The 25493-nt window shown below is 53.3% G+C and overlaps 10 protein-coding genes across 10 annotated transcripts; 5 read left to right on the top strand and 5 right to left on the bottom strand.

Annotated features, from left to right (window-relative positions):
- Positions 1-582: 582 nt before the first annotated feature.
- BU25DRAFT_442739 (uncharacterized protein) lies at positions 583-1586 on the top strand (the record flags this gene model as incomplete). Its single annotated transcript, XM_033709321.1, has 2 exons — positions 583-736; positions 938-1586. 2 exons carry the CDS (start codon positions 583-585, stop codon positions 1381-1383), a joined length of 600 nt encoding a protein of 199 aa, XP_033557288.1. The 3' UTR covers positions 1384-1586.
- A 933-nt stretch (positions 1587-2519) lies between these two features.
- BU25DRAFT_414606 (glycoside hydrolase family 47 protein) lies at positions 2520-5918 on the bottom strand. The gene is made up of 2 exons (XM_033707336.1): positions 5745-5918; positions 2520-5693 (listed from the first exon to the last, which is right to left on the bottom strand). The coding sequence occupies exons 1-2, from the start codon at positions 5849-5851 to the stop codon at positions 2621-2623; spliced, it is 3180 nt and encodes a 1059-aa protein (XP_033557287.1). The 5' UTR covers positions 5852-5918; the 3' UTR covers positions 2520-2620.
- Positions 5919-6057: 139 nt separating this feature from the next.
- On the top strand, positions 6058-8244 carry BU25DRAFT_414605 (uncharacterized protein). The gene is made up of 2 exons (XM_033707335.1): positions 6058-7333; positions 7383-8244. The coding sequence occupies exons 1-2, from the start codon at positions 6218-6220 to the stop codon at positions 8064-8066; spliced, it is 1800 nt and encodes a 599-aa protein (XP_033557286.1). The 5' UTR covers positions 6058-6217; the 3' UTR covers positions 8067-8244.
- Positions 8245-8867: 623 nt separating this feature from the next.
- Positions 8868-10785, top strand: BU25DRAFT_494525 (uncharacterized protein; the record flags this gene model as incomplete). The annotated part of the gene is made up of 2 exons (XM_033711786.1): positions 8868-9183; positions 9417-10785. The coding sequence occupies 2 exons, from the start codon at positions 8868-8870 to the stop codon at positions 10532-10534; spliced, it is 1434 nt and encodes a 477-aa protein (XP_033557285.1). The 3' UTR covers positions 10535-10785.
- A 184-nt stretch (positions 10786-10969) lies between these two features.
- Positions 10970-12962, top strand: BU25DRAFT_401265 (uncharacterized protein; the record flags this gene model as incomplete). The annotated part of the gene is made up of 3 exons (XM_033705006.1): positions 10970-11101; positions 11169-12465; positions 12520-12962. Exons 1-3 carry the CDS (start codon positions 11042-11044, stop codon positions 12960-12962), a joined length of 1800 nt encoding a protein of 599 aa, XP_033557284.1. The 5' UTR covers positions 10970-11041.
- A 711-nt stretch (positions 12963-13673) lies between these two features.
- BU25DRAFT_462242 (uncharacterized protein) lies at positions 13674-15151 on the bottom strand (the record flags this gene model as incomplete). Its single annotated transcript, XM_033710506.1, has 7 exons — positions 13674-14086; positions 14156-14274; positions 14327-14380; positions 14430-14482; positions 14534-14547; positions 14603-14796; positions 14844-15151. 7 exons carry the CDS (start codon positions 15149-15151, stop codon positions 13674-13676), a joined length of 1155 nt encoding a protein of 384 aa, XP_033557283.1.
- Positions 15152-15565: 414 nt separating this feature from the next.
- On the bottom strand, positions 15566-16478 carry BU25DRAFT_414602 (phosphatases II). The gene has a single exon (XM_033707334.1). It carries the CDS (start codon positions 16420-16422, stop codon positions 15775-15777), a length of 648 nt encoding a protein of 215 aa, XP_033557282.1. The 5' UTR covers positions 16423-16478; the 3' UTR covers positions 15566-15774.
- A 316-nt stretch (positions 16479-16794) lies between these two features.
- BU25DRAFT_414601 (uncharacterized protein) lies at positions 16795-17209 on the bottom strand. The gene has a single exon (XM_033707333.1). It carries the CDS (start codon positions 17131-17133, stop codon positions 16942-16944), a length of 192 nt encoding a protein of 63 aa, XP_033557281.1. The 5' UTR covers positions 17134-17209; the 3' UTR covers positions 16795-16941.
- A 1569-nt stretch (positions 17210-18778) lies between these two features.
- On the top strand, positions 18779-19474 carry BU25DRAFT_425106 (uncharacterized protein; the record flags this gene model as incomplete). The annotated part of the gene is made up of 2 exons (XM_033708328.1): positions 18779-18830; positions 18879-19474. The coding sequence occupies 2 exons, from the start codon at positions 18779-18781 to the stop codon at positions 19472-19474; spliced, it is 648 nt and encodes a 215-aa protein (XP_033557280.1).
- A 1563-nt stretch (positions 19475-21037) lies between these two features.
- On the bottom strand, positions 21038-22677 carry BU25DRAFT_401257 (cytochrome P450; the record flags this gene model as incomplete). Its single annotated transcript, XM_033705005.1, has 3 exons — positions 21038-22057; positions 22103-22170; positions 22224-22677. The coding sequence occupies 3 exons, from the start codon at positions 22675-22677 to the stop codon at positions 21038-21040; spliced, it is 1542 nt and encodes a 513-aa protein (XP_033557279.1).
- Between the last annotated feature and the right edge of the window lie 2816 nt (positions 22678-25493).

Below are 25493 nucleotides of genomic sequence, written 5' to 3'. Positions count from 1 at the left end.
TGACGTTTGCAGGATGCAGCAAACCCCAGAACGTTGGCGAACTGCGAAGGCAACGCATTTCATCATGCCCAGAACATATGCTGGAGAGCTCCTCAACAAGCGCGAATATCGAGCTTGTTCTGTGCCGTTCCCGTCTACTGGAGAGGTTCCTGATGAGGGTGTAGATGTGAACTGTCGACTGGTGTGTTATCGAAGGGCGCATATCTACGGTGCAAGGGCACGGACGCTGAGTAACGAGCTGGCCAATGAGAGCGCCTGCTGCGCGGACAGTTCCTGACCCTGGGGTTTGGCTGAGCGTGCAGCACTTGGCAGGTCAAGACAAGGATGTAGGAACCTAAAATAGGACAAGGTCAGCGGTACTCATAATCAGCCTACGAAAACCGTGGTTGGGGCGGGCTGAATCGAGATTTTGGCCCCGCATGCTGATGTGCTGATATACGGCGTTACCCCATCAGCCGTTCAGCTTGACCTTCTTTGCTTTCTTCGACATTTCTAGGGCTGACAGTTCGCTACCGTCTTCGCTTGTACCTGAACCAAGGTACTATCCAGAAAGCAAAGTTTGGATCATTACACATCGACATCATGTTGGCTATCGACAGCACGCAGCCACCGCCGCTGTCCAGAAAGGCATCAATCTTCCGACGCTTCACAAGGCGCGAAAGACCTCTTGAGATATCGAGTCCTATCATCGCCGAAGTAAACGAACCACGATCACCACAGATACCACAATCACCTCGTTCTCCACGAAAGCTCGTACGCCCCTCGACAGAACAACAACTTGAACGCTTGCCAGCATCGTCACTCTCGCCCCGACCCCTCAACACCAAGCCAGCCCAAAAACCAAGGACATTCGTTACACACATCCGTGTCGACTCCGGCTCTTTCCCCGACCTCCCAATCTTTCAACAATATTCACGACCACAACCCACATCACCAGCTCGATCGAACCACTCAAGCCGACCAAGCACAGACACCACATCCTCCACGCACTCCCGCGTATCTCGCAATGCCCACGCCACATCTCCCTTCCCACACAACACACGCATAGGAGCATGGGATCTATTCCTGCCACCGTCGCAGGTCCATGCACTATATACTGGCTTCTACCCTGAGAGCATTGCGGACCAATGGTTTGTGTTCTCGGAAGGACCTGATGTTAATGGCAAGTTAAAAGTACACTTCCATCGTGCGTGGACAGGGTTGAAGGTCGCAGAGCTGTTTGTGGTTATGGATCTGAAAGGGGAGGGTGCCGGGAAGGTTGTAGGGATTAAGTGGGATGGGGGTGAGCAGACGAGTTGGATGGTTGAGGAGCAGGCTAAGAGGACTGTTAGGGGGGGCTGTAAGGAGGCTTTGGGCATCGAATTGGAGGGTGAGGAGTTCTGAGGAGCTGCCAATGCGTCGTTGGTTCTTCTTTCTTTTAGAGTCTGTCACCAGATCTGTTTCACGCGTTCAGCAAGCGTGTCATCTTTCCTTGTCTATTGAGGCACTGAGCCTCTGGTAGGTCACGACACCTACGTCCTTGCTGCCAATATTGGTATCAGCTATCTTTGTAATGTCTTACATTAATTCGACACTTTGATACTGCCTCCCCCCTTCTCTCCTACTGCCTGTGCCTCCTTTCATCCTCTACCTCGGAGAACATCATCCCGCGCATCTAGCGCGGTGCGATGGTGGTAGCCTAACACTGATCGACCATGCCGATCTCCAGTCCGTGACGCAATGTACCAAAGTCTGAACATCAACACTCCTCAACGCCACACCACACCATTCTTTCGCTCCTGTGTATGACGATGTATTTCCGCATTCAACATCTACGACATCTCCTCCTCCCTAAGACACAGACACGACAGCACGCAGAAAGCTTACGCGTCTCTCCATCCCCTCCAACCACTTCACAAAATCCAACCTTGCGATATCTTGCGTAAACGTACATGTGCATGTGGTCCACCCTACTGCACCTCCGTTCGGGCAAACAAGCCAGCCAGTCGGCTTCGCACCTTTCTTCTCACCGAAGTCAAACATGAACGGATATCGAGCATGCGGTGGACAGGACAGTAGGGTTGTGAAGTTGACTGCATCAAGCTACTGCGCGCGGCCCTAGGGCGCGTCGATACATCAGCGCTTCTTAGACACGAGGGGATGATTCTCGAGGAGACACGCGCGTCTTGACTTGACTCCAGCCAACCAGAAAACCTCAGCCCTGAAAGCACGTCCTCGGAAACGGTCACAAAACTGACGAGACTTCAATCATACCTCAACACATCATCAACGCTCAACCTGCATACCCATCGGACACCAATCGCACTGCGCCAAACGACGTTGAACTAATGCAGTCAGCTGAGCGACCGACGGGCTGGTACAAGCAGAGACAGTTGGCTCTCAGGACGGTTGATCGGGTCTTATGCGATGATGCGAGTTAATGTTCATGAAACAATGGGCCGGACTTCAGGATGTCTGGAGACTAGGTGTTGAGAATGAGCATCGAAACGTAGGACAGATGAATATGCATACAAGTCTATCTGGTATCGAACAACACGGAAGTATACTGCATACAGATCGCCTCTCCCAGGGCTAACGTGAGTCTATCTATCTATCTCTCTCTTTTTCTTTCTCCACGACTTTATAGGACGATGAGGTTCCCGATCCTCACTCCCTGCGTCCTGAAGTAGTACCGCCTCCTCACGCCAACCCCACTCGCACGCTTGAGCATATCGATAGTTTCTTGCCCTCCATCGACCATGATAAGCGGGATAGGGTGCGGTCTCAACAGCCCACCCGGCGTATACTGCTCTTCATCCAAGAGCGGCTGAACAAGCGGGCCCACGCCCTCACCCTCACCCGTCTTCCGGTCCCTTTCCCGTTTGCTGGACGAAGTCGTCGGCGGTGATTGTTGCTCAGGAAAGCTGACAACGATGACGAGCTGCAGGCTTCCAGCATCAGGCGGGTAGGTGGGGATGTTTCGCAGCTTATGCGAGAACGAACAGCCCCCCCTTGGCACGACAACGACTTGATTCTCCTTCGCTACTTCAAGCGGGAGACGGTCGTCACAGAGGTTGGTGGAGTGGACGTATATCTTGCTCCACACGAGCGGATTCGCGGCGCTGTATGCGAGGTCTGGGTCTTTCGTATCCGGCAACGGAGCTGCGCCGACACCGATAGGTAAAGTACCGGCGACGGCGTGGCGTGTCGTGGTTTGTTGGATGGGTGTGTAAGATGTGCCGGTGGGAGACGGAGCGGTGAGCAGGTTCTGCAGGGACGACAGGAGGTTTGATAGATAGGAAGGCTCGTCTTCGAGGGCTTCGGGGTGGGCGTCCATGTCGTCGAGGGCGTCGACGATGTCGAGGCCTGTGAGGTTTCCGATTTCGCCGAGTGCGACGTCGAGCAGTGAAGACAACATGTCTGATGAAGGTGCTGCTGGGGCAGGGGGAACGTCGATGACAAGGTCGAGGGTGTGAGCATCGCGGGTGCGAGTGAAGTAGGGATCGAGTGGGTTGAAGCTTTCAATCGTGGCGCGAGACATGAAGACCTTCTCGTCACGACCCAGAGCTACGTTCGAGATTGCATAGATGCGGAAGTGTTCGTTCATCTCGATGAGCTGGTCGTGCTCGCGGACCATGCCGAGGCGGAGACCGCTCATGGAGTTAACTAGGATGCCTTCGGGCATGCGCTGCATGGTGCCGAGTTGTGGGCTGTTGGGCATGTTGGGGAAGGATAGATCGAATGTCGTGCGCATGGCCAAGGGCGAGCTCATTGCGTTCTTGGGTATGTACTCCAACGGCAAAGTCCAGGGGTAGTAGGTGTAGTTCGAAGGCGACCGAACGTCAGCCATAGATATGCTTGGGTGAGCGGAGTTGAACTCAATGAGTGCTGACTCGACCGTCTCGACCGTGGGCATGAGGTGCAAACGAGCAAGACTGGCAGCGTGGAAGACGTCTGGTCGTGCAGCTGTGGCAGAAATGCTGAATGGTAGGATGGCGGGCGGTAGAGGACATGTTGCAGGTGCTGGCTGCCACTCGAACTGGGGGCCTTGTTGTCGCTGCGGTTCCGCTGGGCGCAGACGCCTCGGTATAACGAGTGGATGTCCTTCAGTGGTGAAGACGTACGGCGCGTCCCACGTGTTCAGCGGATGCGATGGATCGAAGAGCAAAAAGAGATACTTTGCGGTCTCGCCCAGGAAGAAGCTCTCCATCCGGTCGCTCAGTTCACCGGTGCGAATGTCTTGTAGGCCAGCCCATCCGCACTTGGTCCAGCAACGCCTCTTGATATCGCGAAGAGTCATCTCGCCAACGTGGAGGTACCACGGGTCCTTGGTGGTGTGATAGAGGTACCAGGTGGACTCGATGAACTCTGGTCTGCCACCCCACCAGCGCAGGCCATGCTCGATGTTGCCGGTCGCGGTCGACCATCTTTCCGGCATAGCGGAGTACCGAGTCCAAAGCGCCGTGTACAAGAGGTGTGTCTCGACGGCCTCGTCGATGTAGCCAGCCATGGCGAGCAGGCCCTGGTAGAAGGCGCTCAAGCTGTCGATCCAGAAGGCCCGTAACGCTCCCGTGTAGAGGTCGACCTGGGCATAGTGGGGATGCTGATGCTGGGCGCCACGGTAAATCTGTCGCTTGATGCCATCATGTGCTTCTTCCCAGGCCAGCAGAAACGCATCTGGCGAGTCCACGCTGGCGTTGGCAGGGTCGTATGGGAGTCCTGAGAGGAGGATGTGCGTCTTCAGAGCGTACTCGAAGAAGCTGTCGATGCCTGCCCCAATGCCCGTGTACGGGGACACCCACTGCCCGGTCTCTGCGTCGATGCCAGCGCCAAGCAAGCCAATGCTACTGCGACGGTGCCAGACAGCCCAGAAGGCATCCTTTGCGACCTTCTCGTACTTGGGGTCGCCTGTCAGTCTGCTGAGCGTGGTGAACTCGAGGACGAGACTCCCAGCGCCAGCACTGCAGGTCTCGGTGATCTCAGCGGGCTTGTCGTTTGGGTGTGTGCTGCACTGGCCGTGCTCAGGGTCCATGTTGAGGGGCGAATCGGCATAGAAGGGCACGCCATGCCGCAGATTCACGCGCGGGTACGGGAGGCCGGTGGGCGTGTGGAAGGCGGGCAAGAGCCGGTTCGCGAGGTCGGTGGCCAGTCGCAGCAGCTGCCCGTCGTAGACGAGACCGTTGGGCCAGAAGATGCCCTGCCTGGCCTTGCGCACCTCGACTTTGGCCTGGTAGCCTCGAATGGGCAGGTCTCCGACAGCAAACTGGTGCGCGCTCAGCAGGCCGCCGACGCCGCGGATGGTCGTCTCGAAGACTTGCACCTTGCTGTCCAGGTCGAACCCCCGTGCCCTCTTCCCTGCCCCGCCCGGGCCTGGGGTCCCGTCTCCGTAGTGGTCAACCAGTGCCTTGATTCCATCTTGAAAATCGTCGAGCGCTTTGTTGCCCGCGAGCTTGCTGCCCGCGAGCCTGCTGCCCGCGTGCTTGTTCCCGCCACGGCTGTGCGGCGGGGACGTGGATGCGAAGATGGCGAGCGTGGACAGGCTGTCTACCAGGGTGAGGGAATAGTTGCCCAGGACATCGTTGACTTCGATGTGGGCGGGGTTCTGGCGGTCGCGCGTGAGGGGCCCGCAGGTCAGTGGGCGCAGCTCGTCCTCCGGGAAGGCGTGGTTCATGTAGTTGTCGAACCCGTGGTAGAAGATGTCGCGTGTCTCTTGTCTACGAATGTCAACCGACCATGCAAGCAAGTATGTGTGCAAGCCCGTCTACCTCAAGTCGGCAATTGTCTCATCTGTCATGCCACGCGCGCATGCAGCCCAGCAGGCAGTCCACAGCAGGAGGCATAGCGGCAGCGCTGCGAGGGCTCCGCCTTGCATTGGCCGCGCAGTCAGTCGCATGCCCAAGAAAATCGCTGCGCAGCGACATGGACGCTATCCATGCATCGGAGCGGGTGGAGACATGCTTGCTGGAAGCCACCTGGTATCTACTGGCGCCATCTCGAAGATGACGGCAGGCAAGCTTGGCGGCTCGGCCACTGCATCAAAACTTTCGGAACGCCGGCCGCAGCTCACCAGCGAGCTGGCCACCGAGCTCACAGAGCACCCACCGCACGCCCGCCGCACGCCCGCCGCACGCCCGTCTCCCTCTCCCTCTCTCTCTCTCTCTCTCCCTCTCTCTCCACTGTATTGTAGACAGGCATTGTCTTCGGAGCCTGTCGTCCCACCGCCCACACTTCGCCTGCGATGCTCCCAAGAGCAGCGTTCCGCGCGGCGCTGCGCATCCGCCCTGCGCTGGCCGCTCCGCGCATCGCGCCCATCGCCTCCTCGCGGCAATGGACGCGCTCCTACGCCAAGGTCGGGAAACCGAAGAGCCCCCAGATGGCCGATGAGACGGACAAGACGCGCCCAAACCCCGTCAACCCCGCCCAGCAGCCAGAGTTCACAGAGACGTCGAGCGCTCCCGCAGCCAACACAACGCCCACCTCCCACACACGGCCGCGCCCCGCGAGCGCCAATGCGACAGTGAACAGGGCCTCCGAGCAGGCCCAGGGCGCGGAGGAGGAGCTGTCCGGCCCCAAGTCGCCCGCCGCGAACACAGACCCGACGACCGAGTCGGCCGACGCGCAACCGCAGGAGCCCCAGAAGCCGCTCCCCGACCTGCGCTTCGGCATCCCCTCGACCTTCGCTGAAGAGGCGGACCGCAGGGCAAAGCGCGACCCCAACGACCCCAACGACCCCAACGCCCATAACGGCCCCAACGCCTCCGCCGACGAGGCCGAGCATCCCTCGTTTGGCGGCGCTGGCGGCCGCGAGCTGCCCAAGTCGGCCTACGAGACCAGCACCGACAGGCGGCGAAACCGCGTCGCCAACTGGGGATACCTGGCCACGCTGCTCTTCGGCACAGTGGGCGCCGCCTACGCCGGCAGGCCGTGGGAGAGCGACGAGGAGGAAAAGGCCCACCCCGACATCGCCAACGGCTGGACCCCCGGCCTGATGTACGCCCGCGCCGCCGCACGCATCAACGGACAGAAGGCCTACTACACCGAACCCACCTTCCAGAAGCTGCTGCCCGACAAGGACAAGATCCCTGGCGGCGCGCCCGAGCTCACCCTCGTGCTCTCTCTCGAGGACCTGCTGCTGCACTCGGAATGGAGCACCAAGCACGGCTATCGTCTGGCAAAGCGCCCTGGCCTCGACTACTTCCTGCGCTACCTCAGCTCGCAGTACGAGCTCGTCATCTTCACCTCGGTCAAGTCCATGGACGCCGACCCCATCATCCGCAAGCTCGACCCCTTCCGTCTCGTCATGTGGCCGCTGTTCCGTGAGGCGACTCGCTTCGAGAACGGCGAGTACATCAAGGTATGAGGCATGCGCGCAAAGCAAAGGCCCGTGGCGCTAACAGTCGCAGGATCTCTCCTACCTCAACCGCGACCCCTCCAAGGTCATCGTGATCGACACGGATCCGTCGCACGTCAAGCTGCAGCCCGAGAACGCCATCGTCCTGCCTAAATGGAAGGGCGAGCCCGGCGACAAGGGCCTGGTTGCCATGATCCCCTTCCTCGAGTACCTTGCCATGATGTCGCAGACCGGCCAGCCCGTGGACGTCCGCAAGGTCCTCGAGTCGATGAAGGGCAAGGACATCCCCACCGAGTACGCGCGCCGCGAGGCCAAGCTGCGCGAAGCCTTCCAGCGCGACCTCGCCGAGCAGAAGAAGAAGAGCAAGGGCAGCGCCGGCGGCGTGTTCATGAAGTCGCTCGGCCTCGATGCAGCAAAGTCGCCAGGCATGCAGCTGGGCGACCAGAACATCAGCCAGGGCATGAGCGAGGGCAAGATGATGATCGACATGTACCGCGACTTCAACATCCAAAACTACCAGCACCTGGACAAGCAGATCAGGGAGAACGGTGACCAGTGGCTGAAGGAGATGGCTGAAGAGGAGAAGAAGATGCAGGAGGCCGCTATGAAGGATATGAAGGCTGGCGCTTTCAGCTGGCTTGGTGCTGCTCCCCAGAGTGCCGCCGTCCCTTCTGCAGCATCAGCGCCTGAGGCTGCTACTGCGCATGCCGGAGTGCCGCCGTCGCAGACAAAGTAAGAGCAAGGAGGGTGTACAAGAGGGAAAAGAGAGTCCCAAAACCGCTCTCAGTTGTTTGATTACAGTCATTGGCGCATGGCAGGGCATACGTTGGACGCTACAAGAAGTGGCATGTGTAAAGAACTGTATCATAGATGTCAAAATAGCCTCGAGTAATCTGACACCACCACCACACCTGAGTTTGAGAGTCTCACGCGAAGACGAAACGTGCTTTGAAGCTGCAGGGTCCTTTGGGATGTTCCTTCCCCCATCTTCGTCGACACCTGCGCCTTCCCTGCACTCATCGCTTACCTGAAGCTTGCTCTTTTCTCTACCATCGTTCTCCCTTTTCCTCTTCTCGTCTCTCATACCTTGAACCCACTAACAGGCTTGTCGAATGTGAAGCATGCCGCCCCACCATTTTCTTACTGGAGCTTCACAGCTAACTGGAAAGCTCCTCATGCTGAACCAGACTATGACGTGTGCTCCAGATATTCACAAGGATGCAGATGATCTGGCGTTGCTATCGTCGTCGAATATCTTGCCAGTCTCCACGACAGGACCTCGTCTTCCATAGTCTTAGACTCACATAAAGGACGTTGAACCAATCAATCCACGACACGACAGGACTAACCTCGGCTCGGACGATCCTGTGTTAACTCCGGTTCCCGCAGTTCGCTCGCAGTTCGTCCGGCGATCTTCTGCTGTCTTACCCACTCGTCTCAAATCCCACACCTTCTGCGCAACATTGCACCGCAGCGCATGTTCCCAGTCTACTCGACCCCGCTCCTTACCCGCCTACCCCAACGCCCGTACCGAGCCATGTCAACTTCCAATCCTTCCCCACCGTCCCTTACCTCCTTCCCACCACTCACCGGATCCCAAGCGACACCAAAAGAGCCCTTCCGCTTTCTTGATTTACCGCTGGAATTGCGCGAGCAGATATACTCGTTGTACTTCAAACCAGCGGATCGCCTGCACAAGTCTGCGACCCTTGAGAGTCAGGGATTCTATGGAGGAGTGTATGGTTTTGAGTTTGGGCTGTATAAGACGTGTAAGCAGATTGCAAAGGAGGCGAAGAAGGTGTGGAGGAGAGAGGTCAAAACGGTTAAGATTGGGACGCCTTGGCCTAGTGCTGGTATGTATGCTGTTTCTTAGTCGTGTGGAGAAAAGAGGGGAAGCGATTGTGACACCTTGGGCCACGAGGAGCTTCTACGACCAAAGGATACAGTGAGTGGTGCGGCACCTTGCCCTCAAAGGCTCACGGCCCAGAGCTTGCCATCTGCATCTCATCACTCCTGTTTACCGCCTTCGGATTTCGGCCACGAACCCCATGCATGTCGAGAGCTTTACTGAATCAACGAGCGCTAGTAAACCACATATCATCCGAAGGCCTTGTGCCTATAATATGCACCGATCGCGAAGCAGACTGCTTCAACGATCACCATGCACTTATCCAAATCACCGCACCGTTTACCCAAGCTGTGCCCGAGCACACCGTCGTCTTGCTCCTCGACGACCTACACCTCTTCACGCAGACATGGTACTACTCAGCTCTCAGCTACCCAATGCTGAACGATCGATTGTCGACAGCATTTGTGTTGAGAGATCCAGACATGGACGATGTCGATGAAGGTGACGAGAAGGACATTCCTCTGGCGTTACAGCGAAAGCTGCTCTTACCGTTCAGTCAGGTCAAAGGGCTGTACTCTATGGAAATCGAAGGCTTCAACAAAACCGTCGAACGCGAACTTCGCGACGCCATGGCCGTTCCTCCACCGACCCTCCAACACAGCTGTGAATCCGCCACGAAGCTTCTACACGAAGGCGACGCGCACCTCGCAAAGGGCATAGACGGCGCAGAGGAGGCACGAGAAGCATACAAGCAGGCCTTTCATGCGATACACATCCTCATCAAAGGCCGTACGAGAAGAGTGCTGGCGGATACATTCTTCCACGCTACGATCAACAACGGTATACACGCGGGCCAAACCGGCATGACCGTCCGCGTAATCCTCCGTCTTAAACTCGTTGCACGCATCATAGCGACCTATCTTGTCCAGCAAAACTGGGTCGAAGCAGCATTCTGGGGCATGCGCAGCGTGCGCATAATGAGTGAGGCCATGGATACCGAGTTCGAAGACTTCCTCGCCGACCTCGTCGGCGGCGACGATGTTGGGCTGGTGTATGTGAGAACGGGCATCGCGCTGTATAAGATGAAGGCGGATGTCGAGACGTGGCATGAGGAGTTGAAGGGGTATGAGGGCGAGGAGATGGCGGATGTTAGTCAGTTGTTTAGGGTGAGTCAGAAACATTTGAAGAGGGGGAAGGAGAAGGTTAGAGGGGAGCTGGAGATGTATGGGATTCCGAGGCCGTTTGTCATGCTGTTCAATGATCCAGAGCCAGCAAGAAGCGATGCAGGGTCTGAGACGGTGAATGTTGATCCGACGGAACACGTTGGTGTAGGGGGTGTCGCGGGATGGTTTTGAGGACAATGCACTCTGTGCGGGAGTCGAGAGTATATAGTGTAGAGTTACCAGAAACACCATCTATGTTGACCGGCGAAACAGGATCAGGCATGCTTGCAGAAAGGATCAGGCATGTTTGCAGAAAGGATCAGGCATGTTTGCAGAAAGTATGTGGACCTTGGTTGCACCGCACACCTTTCGGGCTGGATTCATTCCAAAGCTCAAGATTTCGTAGCGACACACCAATTCATCCATCGAGCGGATGTTCTTACGCAACAGCACGCACATCGCAGACGTATATTTCAAAAGTTTTTGCTTGATGTGTGCCTTGCCCCTTGCATGCACTCCTCGCAAGTAAGCACGGCCTGATTGGGCGATATGAGTTCGCTTCAGGCGTCCTGCTTGGTCAACCCTCAGCCACTCACCTTCTCCACAGTACGCTCAACGCCCTCATTCTTATCTCAGCGTTCCCAACCGAAACCATGTTCGTTCTGTCCTTTTCGAGCCTCCACTGCGACTGCCTCTACAATGGTGTATCGCGGCCGGCCCTCCACGGGATGCAAGAACTGCCGTGAGCGCAAGATCAAGGTCAGCAATCAGCAACCACGCATGCCACTTCGCCAGCCACTACCGATCAAGGCTAACATCAAGTCAGTGCGACGAAACCCCCGAAGGATGCCTCAAGTGTGCGAAAGCTAGGATTGCATGTCCTGGGTATGATCGAAATGTTGATGTGTTTTTCCATGATGAGACGGCTAGGACGGAGGTCAAGGCGAAGAAGGCCAAAGCGAAGGCTATTGCGCTGCGCGACGCACGGTATGCTAGTAGCAGGCCTTCGTCGACGTCTTCGGAAGGGCTTGTGCCATTTCCCTTTGTTACTCAAGGACCGTATGGCAAGGCTTCACCTGGCAAAGAGTCACCCGGCATCATGCTCCTGGCACCCTTGATCGACCAAGGCATCGCCTATTTCATGTCTCATTATGCTATCGGCTTGGATCAGCCTTCGATTTACTCCGAAGCCTACAACAAGCATCTGGCGACCAATGGCTTCCATCCTCTGGTCGCAACCTCGATGACAGCCCTCGGACTCGCAGGCGTCGCCAACATCTACCAAGATAGCGCACTGAAGGGCAGAGCTACCAGATGGTATCTTGATGCCATCAAAATGACGAATAACGCCATTACGCATCCCAATGAGGTCACATCAGACACTACGTTGCTGGCCATCACCCTCTTGGGTATGTTTGAGGCTACTTCTAATGAGTACACCTTTCACGCTTGGAGCGAGCACGTTGCTGGCGCCGCTTCCCTTGTCAAGATGCGTGGTATGGACCAGTTTGCAACACCAGCAGGCAGACGTTTGTATCTGCACGCGATCGGTCTGCTCACGATGAACTGCTTGGGAGAGGGCACAGCTTTGCCGGCATACGTACACAAGATGAACGAAGAGATCATGAAGCATTCTGATGGTACAGATCCAAGGAACCGCTTCTTCTTCTTTCAGCAGGATGTGGTCAACCTTCGTGCAGACATCCTGGGAGACCCGGCGATGAGCCTACAGAGCATACTTGATCGCGCACTTGAGCTCGATGCTGTGGCGGAGGGAGTCTTCAGGGATGCAGGTCCGGAATGGAGCTATGAAGAGGCCACACTTGCGAACCTCAGTCCTTTTGTCTTTGGTGATACATACCATATCTACCCTAGCCATGCTACGGCCCAGACTTGGAATTGGGTTCGCTATACCAAGATCTACATCCACGACATTATTCGCAATACTATCCTGGCTGGCCTCGCCACGTCACCTCCCGTATTCACTGGAGCTCATCATCTTCAGCATCTCGCCAGAAGCATCGAACAGTTGCAAAAAGTACAGTCTGACATTCTGGCGAGTGTACCGCAGTTCCTCCACGATACACCCAAGATCGCCCCACCTGCAGATGCCTACCCAACACGTCTGCCATCACCATCCACTATCTTGTCTTACCACCCCTCTTTCTCCTCACCAGACTCTATCGCTGGCCCACCTTTCGAGACCGACCCATCCCCTCACCCGCCATCCGGCCCCTTCTCAAAACCGCACAAGCTCTTCTTCGAAAACTTCCGCAACGAGAACATTTTCACCGACCCCTCTCTCGTCTCCTCGGACGACATCACCGATCGCCTCCCCGTCGTGCGAATCTCCGGCGGCCACTCGACGCTCTGGGCGCTGTACATAGCTGGCTCGATGCCCACCGCTGAGCGCGCGACGCAAGAGTTCATCATCGGGTGTTTGGGCAGATTCGAGAGAGAGTTTGGCATCATGCAGGCGAAGGTGTTGGCGGCGGCGTTGAGGCTGAAGATGGTGAGGCCGGAGGCGGATGGGATTTGTCCGAGTTATTTGCCTAGACAGTCGGCGCCCTATGTTGTGCCAACTGAAGAGAGTGAGAGGAGGGTCGAGGAAGTGCGATGATTGATGATGGTGCCGTGGAGGAAAGCCTTCGTCGTTGCAATGAGTTGTGCTCGGCACTGTGCGAAGATTCTGGGCGATGACCGCACCCACCTTCACTTTGGAAAGCTTTGGTGCATAAATACGCAACCTCAAGTACGAGCCAATGTGGCGGATCAAGTTGACGTTGACATGCCTGTCGCTTCTCCCACGCACGGTACAGTATGTGCTGCAGATCCCGAAATGTTCTGACTCGCGACTGTAGAGCGGAGAGGTACAGTCAACCTCTTTGGCCGGTATGATGCCAGGCCCTACCGCTACAATCGGAGTTGGGAGCGCAGTCGCCGGATCCCTCGAGGCCCTCTTCCCTCACTCTGCCTTTGGAGATCCGAAATAAAGTCCACGGCTTCTTATTTCGAGACAATGAACCAATTCGCTTACGAGGGCCTGATTGCTGCTGCTCAGACTATTCTGGACTAGCATGTTTCGGGACAGGTATATATTGTCTTCTCCTAGCTAGATAGCAGCTCGGCGCGGTATTCCATGGTATTCTACCAGCGGCCCCACGCCGTCACATTTGATGTGTGCTCTGCAGGGGCAGAACGGTTGTAGAACAGGCTCAAACGTCACTGCTTTCGAATTGCGACAGTGCACGTTCAGCCGGAAATCGGCTCGATTCAATGCGTTTTGGAGGTACAATCGATGCCACAAACTTGTTGGCTCAGCAGTGCGGCCCTATCGATTGCTCTGCGAAGGCCGACTCCCGCTTCGACCAGCATCTCCTTCGTCACTCTCATCAGCTACTCTCGGAAAGCTACTATCCTGCCTCATAATCTCAGTCGTGAACGCACCGCCTTTCTCCAGATCCATGTCACCCGATGTGATTCGTGGAGCGGCATGGGGCGGCAGGTTGGAGGTCATCTGGTAGTCCGGATCCTCGAAAACGAACCCCGCGTCACTAAGCTCCAGCTGAATATAGATGTCGATTGTTGATGGACCAGCTGAGGTGGAATTGAGGACTTGGTTGCCGTTCCGCACTCTGCTGAGGCGCTGGCGGGCTCGTTGTGCAGATGCGAACATGTAGTTATTGCGCTTCTGCTGAACTTGTTGTGCGGGCTTTCTGCTAATCCAAAATGACTTGCGGAACACTGTGCTTTTGCCAACATACTTGTGCGCTATGTCAGGGTCGAGCAGAGTCTTGCATGGCCGTTACTTACTTGGCTGGAGACTTGCAGTATTCACAGCAACGATAGCGATGCAGAACTCTCGTACACCCCAGCGAGCGATGTTGAGGACGAAGATATTAGGCACGACGGTAAGCGACACACGAATGATACTCGAGCAATCTGTCAGACCAACGGAACTGATCAAGATAAAACGATACTCACCACGCTGCGAGGACGAACACGCCGGAGGCTAGAAGTAGGAGAACAGCAAGACGGCTGCTACAGTTAGCCGACGATGAACAAGTCGAGGGCGCGTGGGACGTACGTTCGCAATGGCTTGTTCAAATTCCAGAGTAGCGAGATCGGGACGCTAAGCAACTGCAGACTGTCAGTTGCTGTAGAACTCGTTTGTTCGACGGAGCAACATACGAAGACGTCCGCCACTGCGTTGGTACAGCTCGTAGTGATGAGAATCTTGGGCGATGCGGTACACATTACTGGAGGCAGTGGCACGAGCTGCCACCTCCGATGATAGGGTAAGCACCTGAGGCTGAAAGCCACCGTCAAGCCACAGGATCCAAACACACAAAGGGCGATGGTGATGCGCAGCACCCATCTCTGCCAAGATTGGAAGAAGATGCCTTGATACAAGATCAAGACGATGGGCTTTGAGCGAAAAGATGAGGACAAAGCTTTCCTAGGTCAGTTCTGTGCTGGGCATGGAGTAGTGTGTACTTACTAGGCGTACCAGGACCCCAGGAATAGTTTACTGCCATACACGACCTCGTCATACTTCTTCTGGTCGAACTGTGCTACCTCTGCTGCTGTGAAGTCTGTATTCGTGCCTGTGTAGTATGTGATCTGAATAATGGCACAGGTATATGTCCACGCGAACAGCGCAAGGAAGGCGAAGCCATCGTCTAGTCGTAGTCCTCTGATTCCATCTGTACGAAGTCGCACCGCGAACCTCAGCATGATCCACAAGGTGCCGAGAGAATACAGGCCCCATACTTCTGGCAGGAATTCGCTATCGCGTGCAGGTGCCATACTGGGGTCGTAAAAGGAAGATGTGGAAGCTGCTTGAAGAATGTTATTGAGTCTGAAGGATGCTGACCAAACTTGAATGTTGTATTAGAGTCGTTGTAAGGCGTCCGGTATCATGGCTCGCATACGTATTCCAGGCAATGCGTGATGGACAAAACAAGTAAGCTGCTCGTGCATGAAGGGTAAGGCCGTCGAAACTCAGATGGTGACTGCTATGCAGTAGCATCTTGGTGAGCACACCGGAGTACTCCGCCCCAATTTGTCGGTTGAAACATATGGGCATCCAGATCTTGGATCACAACTTTTCTGAGGCGGTTATGCACCGTTCCTATGCTTCCAACAAGCTTTGGGCATGGTGTATGAAAAGCTCGAAATCCGAAAGTGAGCAAGATTTGAATAGACTTTGCGGAGCTGTCCCCGACGTCTACTTTTGGTTTTGATCAAGAGCTGAAACACTTACGCCCTTCTCGACCACATGGAAACTCCCGCTCCGCGAAGAGCGACGCCTCATATGCACCACATCGGTACCGATTTTGGAAGGTTTGACGACTGTACGCTGTTGTTGAGATCGCAGTTGGTCGTAATGCAACAACAGTGATGGTGATCAGTAGGAACCGAGCCGACGCTTACAGCTTCGACTTCAGCTCCTCTGCGCGCTTATCCCATTCCCAGTATTCGCCCTTGAACCTTGTTCTTTCCCATTCTTCGTAGATCGCTTTACTTGCTTCTTCTGACTTGCCCTTACACATTTTCTCCCATACCAAGAGCTGCTCCTTGAACCCAGGATTTGGATCGCAGACGGGCCTACCCTCGCAGAGTTGGTCTAGCGCTGTCACCGCATCGAGGTGGTACTTCCAGATCAGATAGGCTACTACAAGAGTAGCTGAGCGCGATTTACCCATCGCGCAATGCACAAAGACGCCTCCTGCATCTTCACCTTTGCTTTTCTTCGAGATCTCCTCCCTCTCATCAATCGCTTCGGCCTCTTTCAGCGCCTGGTCGATGTATTTTACTGCTTCCGGGAAGTGCTGAAGTAAGTTCTCGTTGGGATGGTCGTCGGCCCGGATATGTAAGTGGTTCAGGTGTGAGAACTTGTCCTGGAGCAGTGGATCGTAGTCGATAACAGACAGTACGTGTGTTATGCCAGCTGCACGTATCAAGTCGGTCTGGTACAGCGCATAAAGCCCGCCGATGTAGAGCTTCCCAGCCCGCGGAACCTGATCGACCCAACCCATTCCTGTGTGCGAAGTGCTGCCGTGCAAAAGATATGACATCGAAGCAGAGGCCGATGTCTGTTCGCCGGTCGTGCGCACTGATTCGATGTCCTGTGAGGTGTAAACGCAAGAGTGCAAGAAACAAGGGCGAGGCAAAGCGCAAGTTGTACCGAGGTCCAGCGCGCGATTTGGTGCACGCATTACCGAGCTACAACATCTTTGATTGCGAAAGGACCTCGTGTCAATAGCCTCTGACTACAAAAGAAAAAGCTGAAAGTGCGTTGCTCGGATTTCAGCATGGTCGCAAGATGGGAGATGCGTAAAAGGAGAGAAGAAGGCAAGCTACTTGGAAGGCTATCTCAAGACTAGCGCGCATCGATGACCCCTTCCCCACTCGCTACCTCCACCAACTTTCGAACACTGCACCACCATGTCTTAGCCAATCCCATCCACCAACACAATATATCCATCCTCTGCTGCGACCGCAAACTCATTCGACAGGAGTTGCCTACGGATTGGTGAAGCCCGCAACTTGACGCGCATCGGCAACCTTGCTAGCCGCTGAATAGTCTGATCAGTCTACATCCAGTCCTTCAGGCCAATAGAACACTTACAGCGAGAGTCCCGGAACGTCTGGTACTGAAGTAGGAGCTGTATGCTCGCGATGGTAATGCCGAGCGTGCCGAGAAGGATGTTCACGATCAGGTTGGCAGGCTGCCACGGATTGGCCGGGCTAGTGATGCCCGCGAGTGTTGTGACGGTGCAGTTCATCTTAGTATAGGGGTTTTGCGTATATGCGTTATACGATGGTCGTCGAGCTTGTTTGGCTGCTGGATATCGTATTGCACATAACGAGACTTCAATGAAGGCTCTTATAGTTCATCGAAGTAAGTACGCAAGTTGCTCTTCTTGTTGCCCCATCAATGCGCGATGGCAAGATTGTCGAATACACTCTCAAAAAATTCCAGCATTCCAACTTCCTCTCAGGGACCTGAATAAATGTTCTTGGATTTCATGTCCCTTTCAAGACGACTGCTGTGTACCTCGATTGTAGGGGCGACGGTCTAAAGAAGGCGCAGCAGCAGAACAATCTCGCAAGGGCAACCACTTCTTGGCACTGTTCCCCTCTGTATGGACAGTCAATAGTCACTCGTGACGTGGATCCACATTCGGTGTCGAGCGGCACAAGTCGTCACAGACATGGATTCACAATTAGCAATGTCGAGAAATTGACTACTGTTACCATCTTGGTAGCTTGAATCAAGGCAACACTGATGGAACTTCCGAAAAGTCTCTCGCTCACTTTCATCTAGGCGGACTGCCTACAATGTAGGAAGCTGGTCACATGCTGGGAACGCAGGTGATGCACCCATTTTCAAAGCTTGCTCAAAGGTACGAACATCGAAACAAATGCTCCTGTAATTGAGCTCATTGTGCCACCAGTGCGATGACAGAACAGTGAAGAAGGTCGTGATGCGGAACGTGCTCCGCAAGTTGGCATCGGTGGCGGGAGGACTATGCGACCAGGGGTGTCGCGTGTGTGAGCGCGGGCCGCGAACACTAACATGTTGCAGGCTGTTGGCGGCATTCGACTAGCGTACGCTCTCCAGCCAAATCCCCCAGCATTGTAATCCTCTTTCCACACAAGCAATAGCATGGATCAGCTCCGTCACGGCATCGCGCGCAGGCGCGTGAGCATGTGGACGTTGCGCGGGCCTGTCGGCGTAGGCGGGTGCATGTTCTACGATCACCACACTGCTCAAGAATGCCTTAACTTCGACCCCAGCCACACTTCCAACCCAGCTGAGGGAGGGACTTTACCGACTAGCATAGGCTGCAATCCGGATCCATCGTGAAGAATTGGTTTGAAGGTCAGGCATGCATGACTATTGGTACTGTTCTTTATGGATCATTAAGCAAGGCTGCTAATTAGTGCGCGGCTATGGGGTGTCCGGCTGACACAAGGCAGAGTTCAGTCTTTGATGTTAAGCAGCACCACACGCACTCACCGAACTGCAGATTGGACTTTCGCAACCACGTTTAACTTGAGTATAAGAAAGCCTATTGCCGGTGCCATGACGTTATTCCATATATCTCGACAGCCGTCAACCCACCACCATGTCTGGTTGACACATCAGATACATTTTCAACGAACATCTCCGCCATACCAAGCTCTCTGCTGGTTCACAGGATACCCTCGGCAATCAACATTTTTATCGCATAGAAGGAGGTCTCTGCGCCATCAGTCATTGTCATGGATTTCATGACGACAGCTAGCATATCACAGCTCGGAATCTCTCAGCCATCTCACCTCGACGCAATCAGAGTGCTTCGGAGATATCTAGACCCAAAAAGTCTTTCGAACTGTGTGACAGCCTACAAAGAGGAGGGCGATAGAATATCCGGTTACCTTAGCATGCTTGCTGCACTCCCAGATGAGGTTTTAGAATTGTGCATCCAAAGTGTTGGTATGTGACGATATCCGCATGCCCACAATAGGTCTAATGTTACCACAGATCAGCTCGACTCGGACCTGAAACATGTCTTCGCCAATTCCCAAGTCTCAACACCATCGTACAAATCCCCTAATAACAATCGCATGCCTACCCCAGTTTCCTTCACTGCTATTCCTCACCCGGGATTTGACGATTCTGTACACGGCCCGCAGGGGTTTGATCGGGACAAAGACTGCAGCACCCCTACATCCCTCTTAGTACCTCCGACACCTCCCATAAGCAAGCACGCGCTCCGAAATACGTCGAGTGCAACGCCCATCGCTTCAAATAGACCTTACGCAGGTGTCCACAAGAAACGCAAGCCAAGCACATTTATTCAAAGGCACTGCACCGGATCCCAAGGCACCTGCAACAAGGCTCACAAGTACTACGCGCACTTTGAGGGCCACTACCGAAAAGAGCATCTATCAGAACATACCTATTCTATCGATGCAACGTCTCTTATCTACTCCTGCTGCGGCCAGATGTACGGTGGTGACGGGAACGCTCTCATCAAACACGTCTGGGACAAGCACATGCCCGCTGTGCCTTCGACCACACCCACAATCTTCGCTATACCTGGTGCTGCAACTAGCTCGTTCCGCGCGTTCATGTGAATCATCAATCGCAGACAAGGTATCGTCTTGTGTTCAACAGTACGATACCATTGAATGACCGCAGAATGGAAAGAGACGAGAAATTAGTCTTGCACGCAATTGTTACCGTCCTCGGTTACGCCATACCAACATCAAATCGACTGGTCGTTACACTTGCCCAAAGATGTACTCAGCGACTCACTACTCCTACTGGGCATGCAACCGATGCGGTAGGGTCGACATGCGCTCATAATCACTATTTTGGTTTAGGATATATACGATTGATTCCAACAATACGTTCACATACGACCATAGGACGTTGAAAACAAGTTCTCCCGGGCGACCCGTCATCTGTACTTGTGACTGCCCCGAGTCCAATCACCTGAGGATGATGAACCAAAGACGTAGAGGTGAGTGAAGGCCCAAAAATAAGTCATGGATCAGGGCTGACAAAGCAAGCAGTGAGGCTACGATGTGTTGCACGGTTAGGGCCCGTTGATAGCAAAGACTAGGGTTTCATTTGGCACTCTCAGAACTAACCTAGAATCTGCACTTCTACATGGTATTTGGGTGCTTGATGAGTCGTGTAAGCTGCCCAGTGTCGTTGCATCTACAAAAGACTCGGCAGCAGACCAATAACTCCAGAGTGGTTTAGGTACCCTCCATTGTCCTCTTTATAAGCCGCCAGCTTCCCAAAACACTCGCCGCCTCTACACCGCTTTGTTGATTATCTTGCTCGCGCTGCCGTTCTTCGACCAGTTTGAGCTGCACCTTCCGTCTCCCCTTGCCATCGTTTGCTTCTTAGGAATTTTTCATACCCAAAAGTCTTGGTCAACATGATCAACTCGCACTCCGATGATCGTTCGGAAATGATACAGCCTTTGCTTTCGGCCTCACCGATACAGCAATTGAATATGAACCGTCTGCAGGCGAAAATGCCGAAAAAAAATCGACAACTACTGAGTCGGTGATCAATGCTGGCCCAACAACTGCATTATGCAAAAGTCCCCAGTAAAACATTTGATGAACCTGGTCAAGATTGCAGAACTAGTTGTTACTGGCGAAGCCTCCTTCTATGCGCTACACGATTACTGCACTGTAACGTATGTGTAACAAGTTCGCATTGACGTAGAGTATGCGGATTTAGGCTAGCAGAGCATCTATAGCAATGGTTACATGTTATTTATGGAGAAAGACGACCTCAGGACTGCAGACCGCGTGTATGAGTAACTCTTGAAGTATTGCGATGTTTGTTACACATGGAGAACGTTAACGAGACCATAAAGCTTGAGTGCGTTTATAAAAGTATCCTATCTAAGATCTATATACTCTATAAAATCTAACAGCTTACTCTAAATATGACAAGCTCTTACAGAGTCCATCGTGAGCGTTCACTCCTTAGCGCGTGAGCTCACAGATCCACTTGTGAGCTAGTCACGTAAACTGTTCTTAGCTGCTCATTCTTTACCGGCCTGTAGTGGGGCTGTGCCGGGTAATAACGGAATGACTGGTAATGACTGGCTCTCCGATTATTGGATCTTAACACATACTCCTTATGACATTGGTTCAGTAGGGCTAGTTGCCCTACTTGACAGTGATTCGTCTCTTCACTTCAACTTTCGCGCTTGGGTCCGAGAGCATCTCAAATCCGTAGTGTAGGACTCGAGGTTTAGCTCCGTCTGGTAAGCGTACGTCGTACCTCATCAAGATATTGGCCAAGGCAACTTTGATCTCATTGGCAGCGAAGAAACGACCTGGGCAGACCGGTTTACCTAACCCAAACGCAATAAAATCCGAGCTAGTTGAGACGAGTTGCGCATCACGAGCTCGTGGACCACCTCCATGGCGATTGTTATAAAACCGGTAACCGTCGTACGTCTCTGGGTCAAGATAGACCGTTGGGTCCCACATTACGGATGTGTCCATGGCAATGTTCGTCCCTTTTGGCAATATGGTCCCGTTTGGCATAACAATGTCTTCAAGGGCTTTGCGTTCCAAGTTGACTAACGATCCAGGTTTCAGCCGTTGCGTTTCCTTCACCACACTATCCAGCAGCTGCATCTGAGACAAGCCAGCCGTTGTCCAACCATGCTTCGCTACAGCAGCTTCGGCTTCTTCTCTGAGAGGTTGGATGAGATACGGATGCGCGCAGATGTCCAGTAGTGCTTGTCTTAGAAGCTCGGTGGTGGTGTGCATGGCAGATATTGCGAAAGCAAGTTGCATTGCAGCGTGATCAACTGGTCGTCCAGCAGCTAAGTCTTCGCTCCAGGTAATCGCGTCCTCGTATATTGTTGGATTGCGGCCAGCAGCCAGTTCCTCTTTCTTTTCATGGGCTCTCTTTTCCAATACTGGTTTTAGCTTGTTCCGTGCGAGCTTTACTTGTGCCCGACAAGTTGAGCATTCTGGCAGAATCCAATGGACGATTGGCCTCAGAAGCGGGGGCCATGCTCGAAGTGCTCGGACACCATTGAATAAGTTGATAGTATAGGTAACAGTAAGCTCATGCCACTGAGGGTCGTTTGCTAGTTCAGGACCTGCAAAAATGGGTGCGGACATCAGCCCCACATATCGTTGTGCGTCAAGAGCCCAATCGACAGTGCGCCACTCTAGTTCGAAGTCAGATTGGTGCTCATCAACAGTGTTGAAAACGTTACCTTGCGTATTAGTCCATTCCTTTTCGAGTATTCCGGAAATACGTTCGTTGAAGATGTTGCATTCTGCATCATAAATAAGTCGCCGAGGAAATTTTGGTAGGGGAAACTCCACTTACGTGAGCTCTGGGATAGTTTCGTCTTAGTTATGTTTATCATCATTCGACCTGGGTCGACAACCATTCCGCTTCCATCGAAGCCTGGGTAGCGTGCGAAGTATTCGTCGGCGACAAGTTTTGGATGGTCCAGATCTTTGCAGTTCTTTGCCCAGTCCGTGAATCTCGGTGGAAGAATTACCCTTGACCCGAGTGTGGTGAGGACACGAAATGGTCCGTCGAACTTTTTATTACCCTCAGCAATGAGGGCTTTCGCATTATTGAGGTACTCCGTATGTGCTTTTTTAAGAAAAAAGTCACCGCTATACTTGTTGATGACGGGTATGTTCGATTTTGAGCGCACTCGGAGCACTGCTGCAACCATGACAACACCAGATAGGATTGAGAACAGGACCCATCGCTGATCGTATGTTGATTCCGGATGGAGGAAGGCTTTTGTAAGAAGTTGGTTGAACATTAGTTCTATGAAATTCCGGGTGTGTAGTTGTGCTGCAACTCTATAATCCATGCCGGAAACTAGTGTTTTATTAGCTACGGTCTTCCAGAGTCTCTGCCCCTTATCAGCCTTAATTGAACTCCGCAATGAGTCATTTGTGCTCATCGATCTTCAACTCTGCCGTCATTTGAATAATACGTAAAACGTACGCTAGGGCAATGAGGTCGATCTGAAGAGTAACGTGTTAGGACGCATAACGCCCGGAGATGCGTAAAGTCCCGCTTTAACTTTACGCGGTTCCGGGTGTTACCCGTCCCAACACTGTACCGGATCACCAAATCGGGGCGACGTCGCAATGCGCGATGAAGTGATGAGGTGCACGCCAAGCACCAAAGATGTAGTGACCCCAGAGACGGGATGTTTGGTTTCTTGAATTTAGTCCTGCAGAGGAGAACAACACTCTTGTGCTAGATTACAACAAGTCTGTTTGAACGTTCTTGAACGTTGCAAAGCTTGATCTGTTCAAGGTGAAAATATAGAGGATGGCATACCGCACTTCCCCTGTGGCCAACCATGGGACTCGACGATCCGCAGAGATCTTGAAAGATTTTACAGTAGCGCAAAGCGAACGTTATTCTGAACTCAGCCTTCTGTGGTGCACAATGCCAAGAATGACTCATATCGACTCGATGAAAAACGATGCGCCACGTGCGAGACTAATCTGATCTACAATCTCAAACTATGAGTAGCCATGTGTTTCAAGGATTAAATAATGACGTACAACATGGGGCTTAACTTTCGGTACAACCAGTGCTCAGAATGAGTCAAATGGCGCCAAGCTGCTGCAAACAACAAATGGCCGAGTGGGCTCCCTGGATGTTGCTAGGAGTAAATGAAGCCTTAAAGGCTGCTATAAAGCATGGTAAGAACTCAGTCTTTGTTATGTGCATGATCTGTTGCACTTGAGGTTTTTGGCTTGGCACCCATACGCCTGCTTCCAAGGGGCAAAATAACCCACATCAAGTGGCTGCAGGAGACGCAAGGAGTGAGTAGGCATGCAGATTGGTATGATCTGGTTATCCTTGCAATATTGCTGGAATTCCAGCAAGTTATGGCTCTCATGGCCATCAATAACCAGTAGACGGTGTGAGACAATAGTACACCCCTTTGTGTACACATCAAAATGCTTCAACCACTCTAGACCAAGCTTATTAGTAGTCCAGCCGTTTTCAGAGTGTCATGAGTATTTCCCCTTACATGTATTGGCCAGCCCTTGGATGTACTCCAGGGCTGAACCAGAGGCTCACAGGCCACCTATATATATTCCTCACAAACCTTGAGGCTCAGCCATCAAGGATTCGTCTAACCTCATCCCATTTGGCCCCAGACAGCCCCAATCCATCCTGTGTCCAATTGCCTGCCTACAGTGACCTTACACAGAGACCCCAATAACCCAATTCTGGGGTAGAGCTTCCTCTTTGTACCAGGCCAAGAGGTGATGGTGGGCCTTGAAGTGTAAGGGGCAAGCCGCGGAGGGCAATATGCAAAGTAGAACTTAATGGATTTGATAAGGGGCAAGCCCCAGAGTGGGACTTGCAGAGTTTTAGAACTCCTGCTTCAGAGGTTGCAGGGCCTGCCCTGGAGGTGGCTAGGGGTTGTATGCCCAATTTGGAGGTACCAAGGCCAGTGCTGTTGCCAAGGTGCTAACACTGGGCCTAGCCCATCACATCAGATAGCCCTTCTTCCCTTGCCTTGTTGTATGATGTAACAAAGCGCTCTTTCTTGATTGGTGTTGCATCGTCAAAGGCGGAGAGCACTTGGATCTCATCACAATACTTGGATTTGAGCACTGAGAAAGGAGCCAAATCTAATGGCTGTAGCAGGTGTGAGGCATGAGGCGGGAGGTATAGTAGGTGGATCTTGTGTTGCCTGCAAAGCCACATAAAGTCAACAGGTATATGGGAGCCATGACCATCAAGGAGGAGCAGCCGGTAACAATCAGTTGATGGTGAAGTACTTGGTATAAAGATACACTGTAACCACTCATATCCAATTGCATTTGACGTCCATCCATTCTCCAAGGTTGTGTATAGCCAGTTGGGAGTGCCTTGTGATGGAAACCAGGTTGATTGTAGATGCTTGCCTTTGAAGATGACTGTCATCCTGACATGGCTTGCAGCCAATAACAATCCACCCAGTCACTTCTCTGTTACAATCAAAGGGCAACCCGCAACAACACTGACCAAACAGGACTACACAATGATACAAGGGGAGCCAAGGAACTGTAGTATCAATTGACCCGAGCAGTGGGCCGCATTGGCGATACTCAGTATGATCATCACTCTCAGTGGAGCAACTCAAGCAACCCAAGCAGTGGGCCGTGTCGGCAACACTTGGCACAAGCAGTATACTTGGTACAATCAGTATACTTGGTACAATTGGTATACTTGGTACAAGCAGTATACTTGGCATGGTCAGTATACTCAACACAAGCAGTATACTCGGTACAATCAGTATACTCAGTACCGAGCAATACAAGCAATCTGAGCAATCCTCTGCTCATGTATTGTGAGGGCTAGGCTCGGTCCCACCTGTCATCCTGACATGGCTTGCAGCCAACAACAACCCTACCAGTCTTTATACTTGTCAGCACCCATTTGTCAGCTCCCATTTGTCAGCTCCCATTGTCAGCTCCCATTTGTCAGCTTGCCACCCATCTAGGTATATGAACCCCCTTCTTCCCACCTCTAGATAGTTCTCACTCATGCTTGCAACTCAATTCAATACTTCAACCTTCACCCCTCAACTCACTCCTTACTGATCCTATGTGGTATTCC

This window comes from Macroventuria anomochaeta, assembly GCF_010093625.1.
Source record: "Macroventuria anomochaeta strain CBS 525.71 unplaced genomic scaffold BU25scaffold_39, whole genome shotgun sequence".
Lineage (NCBI taxonomy): Eukaryota > Fungi > Ascomycota > Dothideomycetes > Pleosporales > Didymellaceae > Macroventuria > Macroventuria anomochaeta.
The sequence above is the reverse complement of the archived record's forward strand: the minus strand, read 5'-3'. Positions and strand labels throughout refer to the sequence as shown.

What these genes read in the sequence shown, in the direction of transcription:
- BU25DRAFT_414606 (XM_033707336.1), bottom strand. Translation starts at nt 5,851, where the DNA reads ATGCAAGGCGGAGCCCTCGCAGCGCTGCCGCTATGCCTCCTGCTGTGG. An exon ending in GAGACAATTGCCGACTTGAG is followed by an intron (nt 5,694 to 5,744) that starts GTAGACGGGCTT and finishes TGACATTCGTAG; the next exon opens with ACAAGAGACACGCGACATCT.
- BU25DRAFT_414605 (XM_033707335.1), top strand. Translation starts at nt 6,218, where the DNA reads ATGCTCCCAAGAGCAGCGTTCCGCGCGGCGCTGCGCATCCGCCCTGCG. An exon ending in AGAACGGCGAGTACATCAAG is followed by an intron (nt 7,334 to 7,382) that starts GTATGAGGCATG and finishes TAACAGTCGCAG; the next exon opens with GATCTCTCCTACCTCAACCG.
- BU25DRAFT_414602 (XM_033707334.1), bottom strand. Translation starts at nt 16,422, where the DNA reads ATGTCATATCTTTTGCACGGCAGCACTTCGCACACAGGAATGGGTTGG.
- BU25DRAFT_414601 (XM_033707333.1), bottom strand. Translation starts at nt 17,133, where the DNA reads ATGAACTGCACCGTCACAACACTCGCGGGCATCACTAGCCCGGCCAAT.